This window comes from Lampris incognitus, chromosome 20, assembly GCF_029633865.1.
Source record: "Lampris incognitus isolate fLamInc1 chromosome 20, fLamInc1.hap2, whole genome shotgun sequence".
NCBI lineage: Eukaryota > Metazoa > Chordata > Actinopteri > Lampriformes > Lampridae > Lampris > Lampris incognitus.
Genome location: NC_079230.1, coordinates 9,582,122 through 9,600,488, shown reverse-complemented (window position 1 = coordinate 9,600,488; position 18,367 = coordinate 9,582,122). Strand labels below are relative to the sequence as shown.

At 45.9% G+C, this 18,367-nt stretch overlaps 2 protein-coding genes across 2 annotated transcripts in view; one reads left to right on the top strand and one right to left on the bottom strand.

Annotated features, from left to right (window-relative positions):
- Positions 1-50: 50 nt before the first annotated feature.
- On the top strand, positions 51-12,859 carry cct7 (chaperonin containing TCP1, subunit 7 (eta)). The gene is made up of 12 exons (XM_056300029.1): positions 51-90; positions 1,249-1,332; positions 1,521-1,590; positions 2,753-2,859; positions 3,319-3,497; positions 3,769-3,940; positions 5,385-5,549; positions 6,835-7,023; positions 7,610-7,707; positions 7,823-7,955; positions 8,429-8,635; positions 10,009-12,859. Exons 1-12 carry the CDS (start codon positions 85-87, stop codon positions 10,231-10,233), a joined length of 1,635 nt encoding a protein of 544 aa, XP_056156004.1. The 5' UTR covers positions 51-84; the 3' UTR covers positions 10,234-12,859.
- Positions 12,860-13,191: 332 nt separating this feature from the next.
- LOC130130983 (heat shock 70 kDa protein 12B-like) overlaps positions 13,192-18,367 on the bottom strand; it is a 25,477-nt gene continuing 20,301 nt past the window's right edge. The window contains exons 5-8 of the mRNA XM_056300845.1: positions 18,019-18,277; positions 17,712-17,815; positions 16,932-17,122; positions 13,192-14,508 (exon numbers count right to left, since the gene is read on the bottom strand). Coding sequence (XP_056156820.1) covers positions 14,017-14,508; positions 16,932-17,122; positions 17,712-17,815; positions 18,019-18,277 — 1,046 coding nt within the window. The 3' untranslated portion in view covers positions 13,192-14,016. The remainder of the gene's footprint in view (positions 14,509-16,931; positions 17,123-17,711; positions 17,816-18,018; positions 18,278-18,367) is intronic.

The window sequence follows — 18,367 nt, the reverse complement described above, 5'->3', positions numbered from 1 at the left end:
GAACGCACCCCCTCACAGCCCCGGCTTCCGAACAGCATTGTGGGAGCGGACGCCGGTGGAGAACTTCTCGAAGGAACCGCAAAGATGATGGTGAGTGACTAGCATTCATGCCTGCAGCCCAAACGAACAATCGATCTCCATCCTTCCCCCTGTCAGACACTATGCCTGCCCTTGCTGTGCGTAGGGTACTGCGACGCCCGCGGACATAGCGGGAAGCCTGATATTTGTGTGGAAAACCTGGATGAAAGGGGTTTAAATCGCTAGCTTGGCCGACTTGTTAGCGCCTTAGCTTCCCGGCGTCAATGGGCGTACACGGTGTTGTGAGCGGACGCGTAGCAAGCTAGCGCGTCGGAATTGGGGGATTACTGTCAGATTTGTATTCGGGTAAAATTGCAAAGTCGCCATGGAAACTTGCCGTGACCGCTTTTACGATCGGCCTCTAGAAAAATCGACGGCTACGATTTTCGAGTGTGAACAGTAAAACCAATCGGTCGTGTCTGGTGGGATTGACTCTAACGATGATAAATGAATGGCCGAACTGCGTCCGGTTTGGATGGTCGTTGTCATTACTTGGTAATAGCCACTCCCGCGTTGCTGTGCACTGTCCGCGATGCGGGTTAACGTTGATGCTGAGCAGCGAGTAACCCTCCACCCAAGTCGGAGGAAGGGTCGGGCAAAGATTCAGCATCGGCTTTAATCATATAGTGTCCAAATTAACGATGACGAGGGTCTGTCATATGTAAGCAGGTGTCATGATATGTATTGACATTTACCGTGCTATCCAGCAGCAGTGTGAAGTGGATCTTAGTGGACGTTAAGGTTGGTTAATGCCGCTATATGAGCCCATTACGTTTCATGGTCAGTCACCCATATTGACTGAATCGTCTAGCAAATTTGACATTTGTTTGACTCAAAAGTTGCTTTTCTTCGGTGGCCAACAGAAATAGCACACCAAAAACTGAGTGAGACGTACCCATCCTCTTAGCTGGAATATGAACTACTGCCTAATCTATAGTACATGTAATCTAGATGACCACATGTAAACCTAGATGACCACAGCGCTGGTACAGTTCCATAGTCGCGGGGGTCATTGATGAACATGTAAACCAAGATACATTTGCAATGTTTATTTGTCTGAATTTGAACAACAATACCTCAACATTGGGGGGGGGGGGTTATGGTTCTGATAGGTTTGAAACCTACATTGTTTTGGTCTTTGCTATACATTCATCCCTGTCTCACCTTTAGCCCACACCGATTATCCTGTTGAAGGATGGGACAGACACGTCTCAGGGCATTCCCCAGCTCATCAGCAACATCAATGCCTGCCAGGTTGGAAAACTTGAGTTCCTTGTGTGTCTGTGGTTATGCCTGTGTGGAGTGCATGACTCTGTGTTTGTGTATACCTAAAATAAATGTAGTCTGTGGTTTACTCTAATGAGAGTTTTTGTGTGTTCTAATGAAATGATCTTTGTTTTCACATTCACACTCTGTGCTGTCGGTTTGTTGTTGTTCTCCAGGTGATTTCTGAGGCTGTCAGGACCACCCTGGGTCCCAGAGGAATGGACAAACTCATGGTGGACGGCAGAGGTGAGTAGAGGGGTAGAGATGGACAGATGGAGAAAGAGGGGAAAATAATGATAGAGGGTTTATTGGATGTTTTATTTGGAAATCGAAGATTTTACACTTAAGTTTTGTTTCTGAGAAATTGTCAATATTGTCAAATTATCCTCTTATGAGCAAGGCTACTGCAAGTCATCTTATGCCGGGATCAGACTACACTAATTCAGCCTGATTTTGTCGTCGCCCACAAATTTCCAGCGTCAGGCCCAATTATGAACATTGGGAATGATGAACGGGTGTTTTTACCCCGTAGTGTGACGTAATTGAAGAACAGCAATGTGGCATGATACCCCGACAAAAAGTCTAGCATTTCAGAGTTTTTTGTGTTTTCTTGCCTAGTCTGACATCTCCTACGACATGTTCCTTGATGTTGACCAATAGGGTGACAAAGTGCTCTCTGGTGCGCATATGTCAACATTGGAAAGAAAAAGAGATGCTGCTGCTACTGCTGCTGTTAGGACGAAACTGAGGAAAGGTTCGGTGAGCAGTGGCAACAATTCCTCTGCCTTTTTGACACTTCTTCAGGGGAGTACCATGACAGTCAAAAACGATAGGTTAAATGTTAGCGAGAAATAGGGGAGGCACTTCAGCAACCCTGTGAGTAGCTGGTTAAACTATGCTAGGTTATCATTCCCCAGTAGCACTAGCCGCAGCAGCATCGACAACCTTTTTTTTTCGTTTTGGAACACAAGACCGCCAGCATCATACATGGTGTTTCTGTTGCCATGACTGACAATTTCTTGACCCTCGTCTCCAATGACCTATGAACTTGCCCCCAATGACCTATGATCATGAAAGGCAGCATACGATGATTGGTCAGGGTCATACTTTGTAGTGTTGCCAGTCTCCTGGCCAACACGGGGCAAGAATGTATGGCACTATGATTGCCTTATCTGACATGGCATCGTGAAAGGCAGAAATATTGTCTAGTCTGACCCTGGCTTAAGAAACATCTGAAACAACTTCTTGCTATTTGCTGCAAGCTAATCTGGTCATGTCTAGTTTATAGTGATGCAGTAAGCAATAAAACTTGCTTTTTAAATTGAAATTGATTTGTAATTGACCTTACAGTCATTACCATTACCGGTGTCATTTTTAATGGTGTGGGTGGGGTCTGTGTGTTTGTCAGGTAAGGCCACAATCTCCAATGATGGAGCGACCATCCTGAAGCTGCTGGATGTTGTTCACCCTGCAGCCAAGACCCTGGTGGACATTGCTCGCTCCCAGGATGCTGAGGTTTGTGTGAAGAACGGGAAAAACAGGTGGACAGAAAGAGGGAGAGTTGGGGTCAGGCTACTTATAAGCAATTCTAGAAGTTGGAAAAAGTTCCACAATCTAATCTTTTTAACCAATCAGGAATGAAGATATCACTTATCATTTTTGCGAATTCCACTCTTAAGTGACTCGAGCCCAGCCCTGATCTGTGTGCGCTCGATGACACCTTGTTTATGCCCCAATAGTCATTCAGTCAATTTTATTTGTATAGCCCAATATCACAAATTACAAATTTGCCTCAGGGGGCTTTACAGCAACACAACATCCTGTCCTTAGACCCTCGCATCAGATAAGGAACAACTCCAATAAAGTGATCAGGCCTTACAGGGCAATTGAAGCAGTACTTGAATATCTCCATTGGCAAGCAATCCAACTTTGAAGTTCAATTTTGACTTCCTTTCTCTCCCTCCATACTTCCAGGTCGGAGATGGCACCACCTCTGTCACACTCCTGGCAGCAGAGTTCCTGAAACAGTTGAAGGCATATGTGGAAGAGGGGCTTCACCCTCAGACCATCATCCGGGCGTTCCGCACCGCCACTGGGCTGGCTGTCAAGAAGATCAAGGAGATTTCTGTCACTGTCAAAAAAGATGACAAACAGTGAGTTCTTCTCCCCCCGTTTTCTCTCCATCTTGTGCATTTTTTCTCTCCTCTGTTTCCCTCCATGGTACATCTTTCCATCCCCAGAGAGAGTTGCAAGGTTGTTGGTGAGTTTTGATCTCTACTTCTCTCTTTCTCACCCTCCTCTCCTCCACTTGTTTTTTCTCTTGCTCACCCTACACCGATTATCCTCTCTCGCCTTTTGTTTTTTTCCTAATTGTCTCCCCTTTTTCTCACCTTCCTCTCCTTTCTCCCTCATCCATTCTCCCAGAGAGCAGAGGCAGCTGTTGGAGAGGTGTGCAGCCACAGCGATGAACTCCAAGTTGATTGCAGGTCAGAAGGACTTCTTCTCCAAGATGGTGGTGGACGCGGTCATGTCTCTGGATGAGCTGCTGCCTCTCAAAATGATCGGCATTAAGAAGGTCCAGGGCGGAGCGCTGGAGGTGGGTTCTCCTTCCTTTGCCATTCTAAACAAAACTTGCTTTGAATTCGTCTTATGTCCGATTCGCATGGGAGTAGTATTACCTGGGGACCTCTAGTAATTTGAAATAATTGCGGAGGCTGTCTATGATCTTAATCCTGTGCGACTCCATTTGTAAAGTAAAAATTCCAGTGCAAATTACCAACCATATTTCGGCAAACATGTCATCTGATATTAGTCCCATGCAAATCATCATCTCAGTAATTTGGGGTAATTTTTTTTTTAATGTGTTTTTTTTTTTTTTTCCCTCTGTACATTTTTTTTCCTGCCTCTTTCATGTTAGAATGGATGTGAGACCAGCTATATTATATGGTTTGGAGACAGTGGCACTGACGAAAAGACAGGAGGCAGAGCTTGAGGTGGCAGTGTTAAGATTTTCATTGGGAGTGATGAAGAAGGACAGGATTAGGAACAACTATATTAGAGAGACAGCTCAGGTTGGACAGTTTGGAGATGAAGCAAGAGAGGCAAAATTGAAATGGCTTGGACGTGTGGCGGAGAGATGCTGGGTATATTGGGAGAAGGATGCTGAATATGGAACTGCCAGGGAAGAGGAAACGAGGCAGGCCAAAGAGGTTTATGGATGTGGTGAGGGAGGACATGCAGGTGGCTGATGTGACAGAGGAAGATGCAGAGGACAGGAAGAAATGGAAACGGATGATCCACTGTGGCAACCCCTAATGGCAGCAGCTGAACGTAGTAGTAGTAGTTCATGGTCGAGAATTTTGGAGGCTGCAGTGGAAAATATAAATGAAAGTTTGGACATCATTTTAGGCAGAAATTCAGGAGGCTCATCTCCACACAGCATGGAGAGCCATTTGCAGAAAGAGCAAGCTCAAATCCACCAGAACAGCGAAATCTGCAATGAAAGTGAGGGCCGGCATGCACCGGCTGAGGTGGGATCCCGGCCCTCGGCGCGATGGGCGGACTGCAGGTCTGTCTTGCCTTCACTGTTGGGGAAGTGGTGCGTGAGCGATAGGACCTGAAAGACGTTGAACTCTGTCTGGCTAGGGCAAAGCCAGAAGAACATTTCAGAAGTGGATGTTAGCCACGGAGCCTTGACATTTTCAATTCTATCCGGGGGGATAATGTCAGTAAATTTGAGTAAAATACAGACTTTGATTATTACGTGCAAATGTGCCGTACGAAACACAGTCGTATGGTAATTTCTGAATCACATACGGTCCCCAGGTAATACTAGTCCTGTGCAAATAGGACTTAAGTGCAGCGTAAGACCTAGGTCTCCTTTTAATGTGTCCTTGAGTAGATCGCTGTTGTTTTGCTGCCTGGAATGGATGTGTGGAATTGTCACTTTGTAGGAGGGCTGTGCTAACACATTCACTAACCAATCTGTCTTACTTTGTCATCCTATGTCCCCTTCCTCTAATATCCCACCTTACCCCCAGGAATCCCACTTGGTGGCTGGGGTTGCGTTCAAGAAGACCTTCTCCTACGCCGGGTTTGAGATGCAGCCGAAACGCTATGAGAACCCGAAGATTGCTCTGCTCAATGTGGAGCTGGAGCTGAAGGCTGAGAAGGACAATGCTGAAGTCCGCGTCAACAATGTCGAGGTACGAAGATGACAAATTAATGCACTCACTGTCTGTGTTACTATCAAGCTACTTTTATTTGAAATTTTTTAAGTTGAAATGAAATAAAAAGATTACCCGTTCAAGTGTAATTAAACCCTATATTTTGCTTTTCGAGCTGTAGACATGGCTAGATGTCTTTTACCTGATAAACCCATCAGTACTGGACATATTTTCATCATTGGCCAAAATAACTTTGCCATATTGCTTTCATTGAAAAAATGTCATGTTGTTCTCGTTACCTTTTAAACTTGTCCCCCTGCTGCATTGTTACTGTCCATGTCCTTAGTCTGGTCTGTTTTTGGCTATAGTATTTAATAAAAGACTAAGAAAAAAAAATTTTTGTGGAAAGTTGAATTAGTGGTCAGTGACCATGTCAAGATGGATCAGTTCAGTGTCTGACAGACACCTGTCCTGTTCAAAGTGTGCTTGAGCAAAGCAATTTGGCTAACTTTCTCATTCATTGTATTTTACTATTACAAAGGACATTAAGTAACAATCAGTTGTGCCATATTCTCGAATAAACATCCACAGACGGCAAGTAAAAACAAGAAGCTAATGGTGTAGCCCAGTAATACTTAATCATGTGATATGGAGGGCCATGTGTATGAAGGTTTTCATTCCAACCAACTCTTATTATCTGATTTCACTGATTAACACACTTTCAATCAGATAATGAAGGACTGGTCGGTGAAATCAGATGGGGTACTGTTGGATTCTTATGAAAACTTGCATACATAGCTCTCCATTGATATGATGTTGAGTACAATCTCCAGAACCCATTTTCCTACCACAATGCACCTACCTACCTATCAGTAGTTACTGTAAAAGACATCATGTTGGGATGTTATGAATGCAGTGTCACATTCGTTGTCACTTGTTAAAATACCAACACCGGCTATTAGAGTACTGGTTCCCAGCAACAGTGCTTGGTGCCTTGAATACTGCTGATGTTCTGTTCTGCTTGGTATTCGTATTATTCCAGTAATCCTATCGGGTAGTCTTTGGACCTGTCACAACAGGTGGAGTGAGCCTAGTAACCAGAATACAAAACTAGAATACATGACCTGAGTTAAGAATGGCTGTAACGGTGGGATTCAGTGTTATTAGTGCAGGTGTGTAAATGGGATTAAGTAGGCCCTTTGTTTCACTGATGTTTTGTCAATTTAGGGCATTCTCCATGGGGAAAAAAAGCTCCTGCAAATTGCTGAAATGTAATTATACTCACTAATGATACATCCTATTTCCTCTTTCTGTTTTCTTCCAGGACTACCAGGCCATCGTGGATGCTGAGTGGAACATTCTGTATGACAAGCTGGAGAAGATCCACCAGTCGGGAGCCAAGGTGGTTCTGTCCAAGCTGCCTATTGGTGACGTGGCCACACAATACTTCGCTGACAGAGACCTGTTCTGTGCCGGCAGGGTCCAGGACGAGGACCTTAAGAGGACCATGATGGTAGTAGATACACACAGACTCAGTATTATAGACGTTACTACTCTTGATGGCTGGTAACGAAAAGTGCTCGCTTCAGTCCGCAAACTGACTGCAAACAACAACTCAAACTTAGTTTGAGTTGTTGTTTGCAGTGGTGTTGTTGCGTCGCTTTGAAAAAAAATGTCTATTTAAAGCTCAAAGAAAGAAAGTTGAATCAGTTCATTTGGATACGTTTATTGACGGATATGTTTCATCACTCATCTAAGTGACCTCTTCAGTCTCAACTGACTGCAGGTGTCCCCACTCTTACAGACAATACAGTTGCATAACGACCGAAACCAACGATCAGTTTCATATGCAAATATGGGCATGACCATTAACTAGAGTTACAGTGGCCATGTGTACTACTCACAGAGGATTTGGGAATGTTTGCAATCACAGCATTGTAAAATGGCGACAGATGTACTCTTAGGCACCCCCACCCCCTTGGTTCAGGGACGGTCATTCCCTCTTCAGATAGATGGCCTCTTTGACTCCCCGTTGTCTGGATATTCTGTACGATTATGGTTTATTGAGTGAGGAACATTGTTTGTGATGTGACTTCCAGGCCTGCGGGGGCTCCATCCAGACTTCAGTAGGGGCCATGACAGACAACGTCCTGGGACAATGCGACCTCTTTGAGGAGGTCCAGGTCGGAGGAGAGAGGTGGGAGGACCAATTTCAATTCCGTGTGTTTTCATTGCACTCTCTTTGATGTAACTTTTTCAAGGTTAAACAAAAACACTCCCTTGTTTCTTCCTCCTTCTCACTCTCTCTTCAGGTATAACTTCTTTAAAGGTTGCCCCAAGGCCAAAACGTGCACTATCATCCTGAGGGGCGGAGCAGAACAGTTCATGGAGGAGACAGAACGCTCGCTGCACGATGCCATCATGATTGTACGCAGGGCCATCAAGGTCTGTTGACGTCACATATATTGTTTGTTTGTGCTTTTCCGGCTTTAAGCGAGTTAAAACTCCTTGTACACACATACAAGAATGTCTTGCATTTAGAGCATTATAGAGATTTTGTTTCCATCACTTGTCATTTTCACATCGGTTTCCCCAGTAAGTCAAAGTAGAAGTTTTTAGCTAGTGGGAAAGTATGCTTCTTTTGTGTGGTTTTTCCATTTAGTAGTTAACTTTAAAATTTACAAAGAAAAAAAAACCTTGAGTGAAAAGAGGTGCAGATTCTTGAAGATCCAGTTAAGATCGTTTTAGGCATAGTCTTTTCATTCATTCCATTTCTTCACACTCTCATTTATTTAGTTATTTGCAAACCTTTTCCTTCTCTAGGGCTTTAAGCTACAGCATTCTGTTAAAATGTACCATCATTTTCTGGATGCCACGGTCAACTTTTTTAAAGCATTTCTCTTTCCACGTGTCTCTAGAACGACTCCGTGGTGGCGGGTGGAGGTGCCATCGAAATGGAGCTGTCCAAGTACCTGAGGGATTACTCCAGAACGATCCCCGGCAAACAGCAGCTGCTGATCGGCGCGTATGCTAAGGCCCTGGAGATCATCCCTAGACAGTTGTGTGACAACGCTGGCTTCGACGCCACCAACATCCTCAACAAGCTGCGGGCCAAGCATGCGCAGGTGGGGGATGGAGAAAAACCTGCGCAGTCAATTAAACATGCACACAAATGCGCACCAAGTGTAGTAAGGGGGTGAAAGTCTCCAACATAGTCGTTGTAAAAATCCTCCTTGTCTCTCCTGCAATCATCCGAACAAATCACATGGGTTTAGGTACAATAGCAGCATCCACTGTGGACTTAAAGATGTTTTCCATTGTCATTCTGCCGTACTGCTGGCAGCGTTAGCAAAACTGAATACGTCATTTAAGAATGAACCTTCCTCCTCGACTACAGCAGGATTTCCTGGGTAAAAATTGAAGTTTTTTTTAGGTGTGAGTTCAGCTAGTTGCACATATTTTGAAATAGTTTTAAAAATAGAACATATGTGAAGAATACAAACGCTATTTCTAAAGGAAAAACAGCTGTAAGGAAACCTTTTCCCCAAGTGTATAATCTTTCTTATATTTAGCCAGGACAGCTTTGCCGCATGTTGTGCAGTGGTCAGGTTATGTGTACTGAATACACTCTTGAGTCTTGCTGCTACCAACGCAGCATGGTTGCAGCTTTCTTTCATAGAATTTGAAGCTACTGCCAAATTCAGAGAACAATTACTCAGTAATGCGGCACGGTGGCGCAGGGTTTAGCGTGGTTGCCTCACAGCGAGAAGGTCCTGGGTTCGAGCCCCGGGGTAGTCCAACCTTGGGGGTCATCCCAGGTTGTCCTCTGTGTGGAGTTTACATGTTCTCCCTGTGTCTGCGTGGGTTTCCTCCAGGTGCTCCGGTTTCCTCCCACAGTCCAAAGACATGTAGGTCAGGTGAATCGGCCGTACTAAACTGTCCCTAGGTGTGTGTGTGTGTGTGTGTGTGTGTGTGTTGGCCCAGTAGACTCTTCTCACGATAATTGCACGAACAGGTACAGGATGGGTAGAGTGAGGGCAGATTCTCCACTAGTTAATTGATTGCAGATGGCATCGGTTCTGTCGGTTGGGGGGAAAAAGTGCTAAAATGGGTCACCAAATATATTTTGGCGGCCGTTAATAATATCTGGGCGGCCTGCCTGAGTCTATGTATGGGAAACACTGGGAGAAACACACAGGGCCAAGAGCAGGAAGGAGGATCAGATGGGGAATTGCCTGGTTTACAAAGCCTCAAGTGGGCACACCAATCCGTCATTGATCGCCACTTGGTAGCAAATCAACTTCTGGGACTTCCATCTTATATTGATATCCAGTCTGTTGAGTACAGGTCAAGCACTAGAGGGAGCTCCACAATACGTGTTGGTTAATAGTATCTGTTTACCCTTCTCTCATCTGGCCACTAATCATTGTGGTGTATGTCATTTTCAAATGTCGGAATGAACAGTAACTTCAGAGCTTCGGTGGGTCTCTTTCCGCAGGGCGGTATGTGGTATGGCGTGGACGTTAACAACGAAGATATCGCCGACAACTTCGTCGCCTGCGTCTGGGAGCCATCCGTCGTGCGCATCAATGCCCTCACAGCGGCCTCGGAGGCAGCCTGCCTCATCCTGTCTGTTGACGAGACGATCAAGAACCCACGCAGTAGCATGGATGCACCACCGGGCGGCGCCGGCAGGGGCCGCGGGAGACCCCACGCTCACTAGAGAGGGAGGCGGGAAAGCAGGGCCTCATTGATAACCTGACATTGAATCCCGTAGATGCACGTAGAGTATTCTGCCTAGGTAAGGCTCCAAGCCATGTTAGAAAAAAGACAGTGGAAAAAAAATTGTAATTTTGTTTTTTGTTTTTTTCACCATTTGGTAAGGAAACGCCAGTTCCTCTGATGTATTTCTGTGTTGGAATGTGGCCTGGGTGTTTCAGCTGTATTGGGATTTCAATGCCAAAGTAAAATGGGGATGAAAGAATCATTTGTTGGGAACACACACATTGCAGATGGCAGAAATAAAGGCGTGCTCGTAGAAACCAGATTTTTTTTGAGGGGGGGGGGGGTAAACCTAGCAAAAGGTTTGCGCTGCTTTCTTAAACTTTTTTTCCCCCCCACTAAGTTCTTTGAGGTTTCGGAAGCTCTCTCATTTCAGATGTTCCAAGTTATTTGCAGCCTCAATGTTTGTGAATCTATCGTTCACAGCATTTTTGCTGAGAAATGGATCAATTATGTAAAATGATGCCCTGTCTCCAGTCTTTGACATTACAGGATAGTCTCTCTCTCTCTCTCTCTCTCTCTCTCTCTCTCTCTCTCTCTCTCTCTCTCTCTCTCTCTCTCTCTCTCTCTCTCTCTCTGTGACACACACACACACTCTCCTGTCCCTCTTAACACCTCAGCCATCGTCCTTACTTGTCCGATGCAAGCAGCCCAGCCGTTTTGTAACTAACTTGCAGAAAAACAAAGCACTGATTGGTTGTCGAGCCGCTCCGAAGCATTTCTTCTTGGTCACGCTGTGTGGAGCTATTTATTGTACCAGTCCAGACTCAATAAAGCCACAGCTAAAAAAAAAAAAAAGCTCTGTTTCATTTGTGCGGAGGGAAGGGTGAAATGTTTTAATACAGCATACATCATATACCATATATATCATAATACAGCATGTCTCAGTACTTTGCTACTGTGGTTTTGTATCAACAATCTAAGATGGACGGTAAGTCTCACATAGTCAAGGCTGTTGATAAACAGATATTGTTCTAAATTAAGTGACATTCATAACGGTGTCACTGTCTTTTAGTCACTCTCAACCATTTTATCCAACATTTTGTAAACGAACAAGAGAAGATGTCTGTGAATTTTCTCATTCATCCAGGTCATGGTTATCCAAAGGAGTTGAATCAAGTCTTCATGGATATATACCAAGTCCAGTTGCACTTGATTCAACTCCTTTGGATGGAACAAGAGAATGTACAGTTTTAACAAAATGTAAGTTCTAGAAGAGGAAGCTTCACCTTTCTTTATACTGACAGCGAGAGTTTATTACAGTAAAAAAGAAGGTTGCTGGAGATGCAGGTTATATGATGGGTACACAGTTGAATCCCACTAAAGCTGAGGTGACGTTAACCTTTACTGTCCCTTTATTTACCGTCAATACTGCGCTTTACTGTGGTAAAGCTGTACATCTCTTGGAATGCCTTGAGATAACCACGCCCACCTCTGTGAAACGGCTGGGCAGTGTGTGTGTGTGTGTGTGTGGTACAGCCAGATAACGTGACAGCTCAACATTCATGAGCGCCGTTGGTTTCGGAAGCGAGATTTTTTCCAACCGGAACTCTGCCCTCTGATTGGCTAAGGTTAAGGTTAGGGTGGGGCAAGCGTTACGGTAAGCCAATCAGCGGCACGGAACCGCTTGGTCACACGGAAGTTTGAGCTAAAGTCGGTTGTAAAAAACGCCCTCACGCGTTTCCGGGTGGAACTACCGCTTATATATACGTGGACCGAGCCGTCCTCCAAAAAACTAACTGAAGGGAAAATAAAACAAAACAAAAAAATAAATCAAAACAAAAACAGAGCATGTGGTTTGTTGGCAATTTCAGCGTATGGTTGATTTCGGCTCCCAAAGAGCTACACCTCTGTCCCTTTTTTTGGGGGGGGGGGTGCGGGATTCATGATCAGGTCACCCCGATACAATGTTACACAAATGAGTAACGCTGTATGTCCCATAAAGATCAGGTGTTTTAGGGTTTTCTTCTTTCATTCATCGGTATATAACAGCAGACCCCCCCCCCCCGACAAAAACACAATGTTGGGAGTAACTAGACCCTGATCAAGTATTATTTACAAGTTATATTATATGATTTGTTGTTGTTTGTTTTGTTTTGGGCCCGCTTAGCTGTAAAATGCAAGGGGGGGACATGCCATACAAGACAAGTTGAGAAAAATCACAGGGATGTTTTCAGAAGTCAGTTTGGTATATCCCGCCATGTTAGGCACTTCTTCTTATTTCAAAAAAAAAAAAGATTAATTTAAGTCATTTATTTTCGTGTCCGTCTTTTCTCCCCTTAAATGAAAACCATCTGCTTTCATTGGCCGCTTGACCGAGACTGACACATCACACCTGGCTCCCAAAGCTGAAGGTCGTCCAAGACTTGGCTAATGAAAATAACAGGTTAGAGATGACCGGTGGATTTCTCGCGAGCCCGGAAGTGATGGCGTCACTGGAGTGGATTTTGATTGGCTCCATCAGTCCGGTGATCTTTCTTTTCCCCCCCTGTCACAAACCCTTGCGAAATGGTAAGTAGTACTAATACCACATTTTCAGAGGTGGAAAAACCCGGTCCAGAAAGTAAAAACCCTAACCTTGTCTTTACTCTATCCCTGTGTTAAACCAGCAGATTTGGGGAAACTAGTCAGTGCAATCTGATGGTTTAGTACATGGGTGGAGCAAAGACACGGATAGGGTTTTTACTTTCTGGACGGGGTTTTTCCATCTCTGCATATTTTACCAGCAAATAATATTTAATACTACTTCGCCCTTGTCAAAACTAGGCAAATTCCGTTCTCTGTAACAGGAATAAAGTCAGGTCAACATATATTTTATGTGAGACACCTGCAAGGCTCATAGCAAGAATTCATGCATGATACATTCAGAAAACTATGCAACGATTCCAGTCCTTCCACGAGATGCACTCTTAAAAAAAAAACAACCCTTTACTATGGCAAATAGCTTTTTCGGCTGGTAGTTCACTACTTTGGCAACTAGGCGGAGAAAGAATAGCTGCAGTCGAGTAGGTGTTGGATGGTAAGTGTGGTTTCAAACTGGCGAATGAAGGATGTTCAATAGTGACTCGTGTTTTAAAATGAGGTATCCGTGTAGATCAGGAGCTGCAGAGGACCCCCCCACCCCCCCAGCACTCCAGTATTTGGTACTGAAACACCAGTTAGGCCTTCTTGTAATGTGTGCGTCGAATCCCTCCAGGGATCAGAGGCAGACGTGTTGAAGGGGGTCTTCTGATAACTGTTAATTGAGCCAACTCAGATGTTTCCTTCCCCTCTATTCTCCGAGGCGCTGAATTCACAGAATTCACACAAGCGTTCCTTTCAGATTACTTTTCTCTACCGGAAAAAGAGTTTCGACCGTGTGACAAGAAACTCTCAAGTGATGCCAATTAATTAACTCAAATGGGCTGGGCGTCACCTCTGTGTAGGGTCAAACGCCCTTTGAGGAAAAAAAAACAGCTGGCCCTTTTTGAAGATTACTAATCTGGAACAAGCAGAATTAAATGAAAATAAAATACTCAACATGTTTTTGGTTTTTTTTACATTTCTGAGGAGTAATCGTATGTGTGGTCTACTGAGAGGAGTTCCTTTAGCAAACAAAAAGCTCCCGTTCTCACGACAAAATATATAACACCTCTGCCCAATGTACCTCCTTTGACTTTTTACGTCATTCTGAGCGCCTCATGGAATCAAACGTACATGTACGGTAGGCCTGTACTGAGTCTCCTCAGTTAGACAGGAAGTCTATGGAGGCCCTCACCGAGCGGCTCGACGACATGTCCACCGCCATGACTTTGATCTCCGTGTCACCGAACTGCATCGTCGCCCTGATCTCCCTCCTGTCCCCTCCTCTTCCGCCGCCTACCGCTCCGGCCACCGCCCCGCCCACCGCTCCCGGCACCGGCAGCGGCTCCGGCAGGTCCAGCGTGATGGTGCCGCACTTCCTGACCCCGGGGTCCGTGATGTACACGACGTCGTCGGTCAGGCTGCAGTAGATGTTGATGATGATTTTCCGCTGGCCGACGCGGGCCGGCGTATAGCTCCGCCTCACCACCTCGCCAAGGGCCACCGACTGGTCCACGGACACGAAGCGGTCGAGGACGTCGGTGCACCACTCGCGCCCGTCTTTGATGAGCAGCTTGTCGGGGGGGTGGCGTCCCTCCACGAAACGGTTCAGCACGCCCACGCCGTAGGTAAGAGGACACCGCCGGACCCGTACCTGAGGGGGAGGGGGGGCATGAGATGGAGATGATTAAAGAAGGTCACATTAGGACTGATTATGCAGCTGAATAAATCATTTGGTCCCCGCAATGAGCCCAGGGAGCGACAGTAAGTAAGAGCCTGCGCCCTCTAGTGGCTGCATTACCACCAGGAGAAGAATCTCCATTCGTTTCTCCGTTGACCAATTTTCAAACAGTGACGGCAAATTCATATCAGCGTAGCTATTGGAGTCGCGGGGTTTTTTGGGACGTATGTAAACTCAGAAATCATTCAAAATACTTTACTTTGTCGGTAACGGCTCAAATATAACCAGAATCAACAAAGCTCGACTCCAATCGTGTATATCACAGCGTAAGGTGTTAAAAATAAATAGATGAATAAATAGGACTGTTGAGAAGTTGAGCCGTTCCACCCGCTGCCACTAGAGGGCGACTCTATCACTTTCGCGCCCTACATCAGAATCAGAAACCCTTTGTCGTTTTGTTTCATGAAATGAAACGAAACATCGTTTCCCCCAATCTACAGCAGTGCAACACAAAGACAAAAACACATCCAAAAACTACAACAACTACAAGAACACATATCCAAACTAACACATATATCTAAACTACAAAAAAATAAATAAATCACTGTCCAGGAGGACGAACGCCAGCCAGGATGACTGTCGGAACTGCCGGTCTGCATGGGCTAGCGGTTAGCTTAGCCTGCCCTGCTTCCACATCCTGTCAGGTCGCCCTTGGTATTTCCTCTTCGGGCCCAGCTCCAGTCAGGGCCGTGGTCCTTGGACCCACAGGATGCAGCAGTCCAAGCTCCCTCAGCCGATCCAACGCCAGCTCTCCCAGCCAGACACCTTCGATACACCTCCCTGCACTCCACACGACGACACTAAAAACACAGCCAAGGCCAGGCGAGGCCGCTGCCAGACCGCCCTCGGTGTTATCGGAACTGCCGGTCTGCATGGGCTAGCAGTTAGCTTAGCCTGCCCCGCTTCCGCATCCTGTCAGACCGCCCTCGATGTTTCCTCTTCGGGCCCAGCTCCAGTCAGGGCCGTGGTGCTTGGACCCACAGGATGCAGCAGACCAAGCTCCCTCAGCCGATCCAGCGCCAGCTCTCCCAGTCATCAAACGAAGACACAAACTTAGATGCAGATGTGGACAAAGACACTGCATGGACGGTACCGGGTGAGCCTGCCGCAAACGTGAATTCGCGCCGCCATCTTCCCACACCGGTACTGGGTGAGGCCGCTGCAAACGTTCATTTGCGCCGCCATCTTCCCACACTGGAAACAGGCCGAAAACATCTACTCATATATTTTCGTAACGTGTGTGTGTGTGTGTGGTGTTAGTGTGTGTGTGTGTTAGTTAGTGTAGATAGCGGGACCGAAAACTGAAGCATTTATGATCCTAATCTTTTTTGGAGGTGGTGGGTATTGTCTCAGAGAGTAAGGGAAAAATCCCAGAAAATTAAAAATATGCATAATTATGCATAAATATGCTAAATATGCATTTTCCTAAAAATGGCTAAAAAAACACTTTTCTCGACATTTCAGATGATTCTGAGCATCTTTGATTTTTTTCACCTATATAAAAAAAAATTCTGGGACTTGGAAATGTTTTGGCATTATGCAAAATATATGCATTTTTGCAAAAATGCACTTATGATCCTAATTTTTTTTTGGAGGTGGTAGGTATTGTTCCAGGGAGAACCAGAAAAATAGCAGAAATTTAAAATAATTATAATAATTATGCATAGTTATGCAAAATATGCATTTTCTAAAAATGGCTAAAAACCACTTTTCTCGGCATTTCAGATGATTCTGAGCATTTGGGGAGAGGGAGTTGGAGTGGGGGGTGGGGGGTTTAGGGGCAGGGGGAAGGCGGTTAGCTGGCAGCATGAAGAGGAGGGAGATATAGACGGGTGGATAACCAAACCGCTACATTGTAGCGGGGTTCTTCTAGTGGATGATATAATACGACAACAACAAGGAGGCTAAAAGCTACCCAGCTAGTTTTATAGCTGCTAGCTAAAATATTGATAATGTAATGTGATTGAACCATCTGCCACACCGTCTGTATTCTGTACTCTATCAAATTAAAGCCATTAAGCTACAGATGGTGCGAGGTCGCATGAATAAGAGATTCCTCCGTGTTTGATTTCAGCGTCGGGCTCACCGTGACACTGAGCACCTCTACAGATCAAGCATGTTCACGTCATACAAGTTCACTCGTTCAAGTTCACCGAGCATCAAACTCTCTCAAACGTCGCTGCTGAGTGAAGGGATGACAATTCTACTCAGGCAGATGCAGACGCTTTTTCCCGCCCCCTCCGTGCGTTTAAATTTAGGTGAGTGAAAGGTGACGGTGGGATATGAGCGCCTCGTAAAGAGGGTTATTGACGTTCTCGGTGTCCCGGTGTCCTCACCACGGTGGGATCCAGTCCAAACAGCACGGCCCCCTTCAGTATGGTCAGGCCAACGTCCTGGGGGATGATAATGCGGCACATTCGCCCCAGCGCATTCTGGACCGCCTTCTGCAGCATAGGCGACTCGGCGAACCCGCCGACCAGAAACAGGAAACGCACACCGCGCACTTCCTGCTTTGCCATCAGCTCCTCTGTGGAAGAAAAGATGAATGAGGGATCGTTGCAGAACAGAGCGAGATGTGAACGTTTATTTTAGGTTGGTTTCGTCTGCGATGTTAACTGGAAGCAAGAGGAGCCCGGGCTCAGTTCCAGCACAACTGTTTAGGGTTTGCGTGTTGTCTCAGTGTTTATGCAGGTTTTCCCCCCACAGTCAGAAACATGCATGTTAGGCTGGATAGGAGACATTAAGTATGAATGGCATGGAAACAATTATGAATGGCATGGAAATGATTGTGTGTATGGGCCCTGAGGAAGACTTTTGACCCATCTCAGCCTGGTGGGACCCCCCACCCCCACGTGATCCTGAACTGGATTCAGCAGGCACAGAAAATGAATAGATGCATTAGAGTTCATACAGATTGAAAGAAGGGAGAAAGAAAAGAGGGACAGAAGAGATGGAGAAGAGAAGAAAGGAAAAGGATAGTCGAGTGACAGTAAAAGAAATGTTTCTTTGCACAACATGTGGATCTGAGTGTTCATACTTATGTAGCTAAGGGGAACTTATGTAGGTAATGAGTCTTGAGTGTGTGTGTGTGTGTGTGTGTGTGTGTTCGTCATTACCAATGTGTTTGACGATGTTGCCAATAGTTGGCTGGAAGAGCTCGTTCATGGCCTCTTGAGTTAACCGCAACATCCCCTGTGACGACCACTTCACTATATTCATGCTGACACATACACACAGACACACACACAAAAGTATGTCACCTTTACCCTACAACTCCTTCTATGACGCACATACTACTTTCACACACGAGCCTATACACACACTGCTTGGTTCCTTCGCAAATAACACACACACATACACACCTCCATGACCCATCTGTCAACACACTCAACTAGACACACACACACACACACACACACTCACTTGCTCCTCCGCAGGGCGGTCTCCACACTCTGGCCCCTGTGCCTCTTGTAGTAGTCGATGAAGGAGAAGGGCAGGCTGATGTTGAGGGCGTTGGCCCGGCCCGGCGTGGCCGTGCGTTTCCGGGCCTCGAAGGCGATGGTGAGGTCCACCCAGGCTGCCGGCCGCTTGGCTTTGAAGCTCTGGATGAAGTCCTCGCCGAAAATCTGGCAAAGCATGGCCTCGAACGCCAGGTCCACGCCAACCGCACCATAAGGGCCGCCTGAGAGAGAGAGCGAGCGAGTGAGAGAGAGAGCGAGCGAGTGAGAGTGAGAGAGAGCGAGTGAGAGAGCGTGAGTGAGAGTGAGAGAGA

Excerpts from the sequence above, each read along its gene's own strand:
- cct7 (XM_056300029.1), top strand. Across the intron at positions 1,591-2,752 it reads ACTCATGGTGGACGGCAGAG|GTAAGGCCACAATCTCCAAT; the intron begins GTGAGTAGAGGG and ends TGTGTTTGTCAG. Across the intron at positions 3,941-5,384 it reads TCCAGGGCGGAGCGCTGGAG|GAATCCCACTTGGTGGCTGG; the intron begins GTGGGTTCTCCT and ends CCTTACCCCCAG.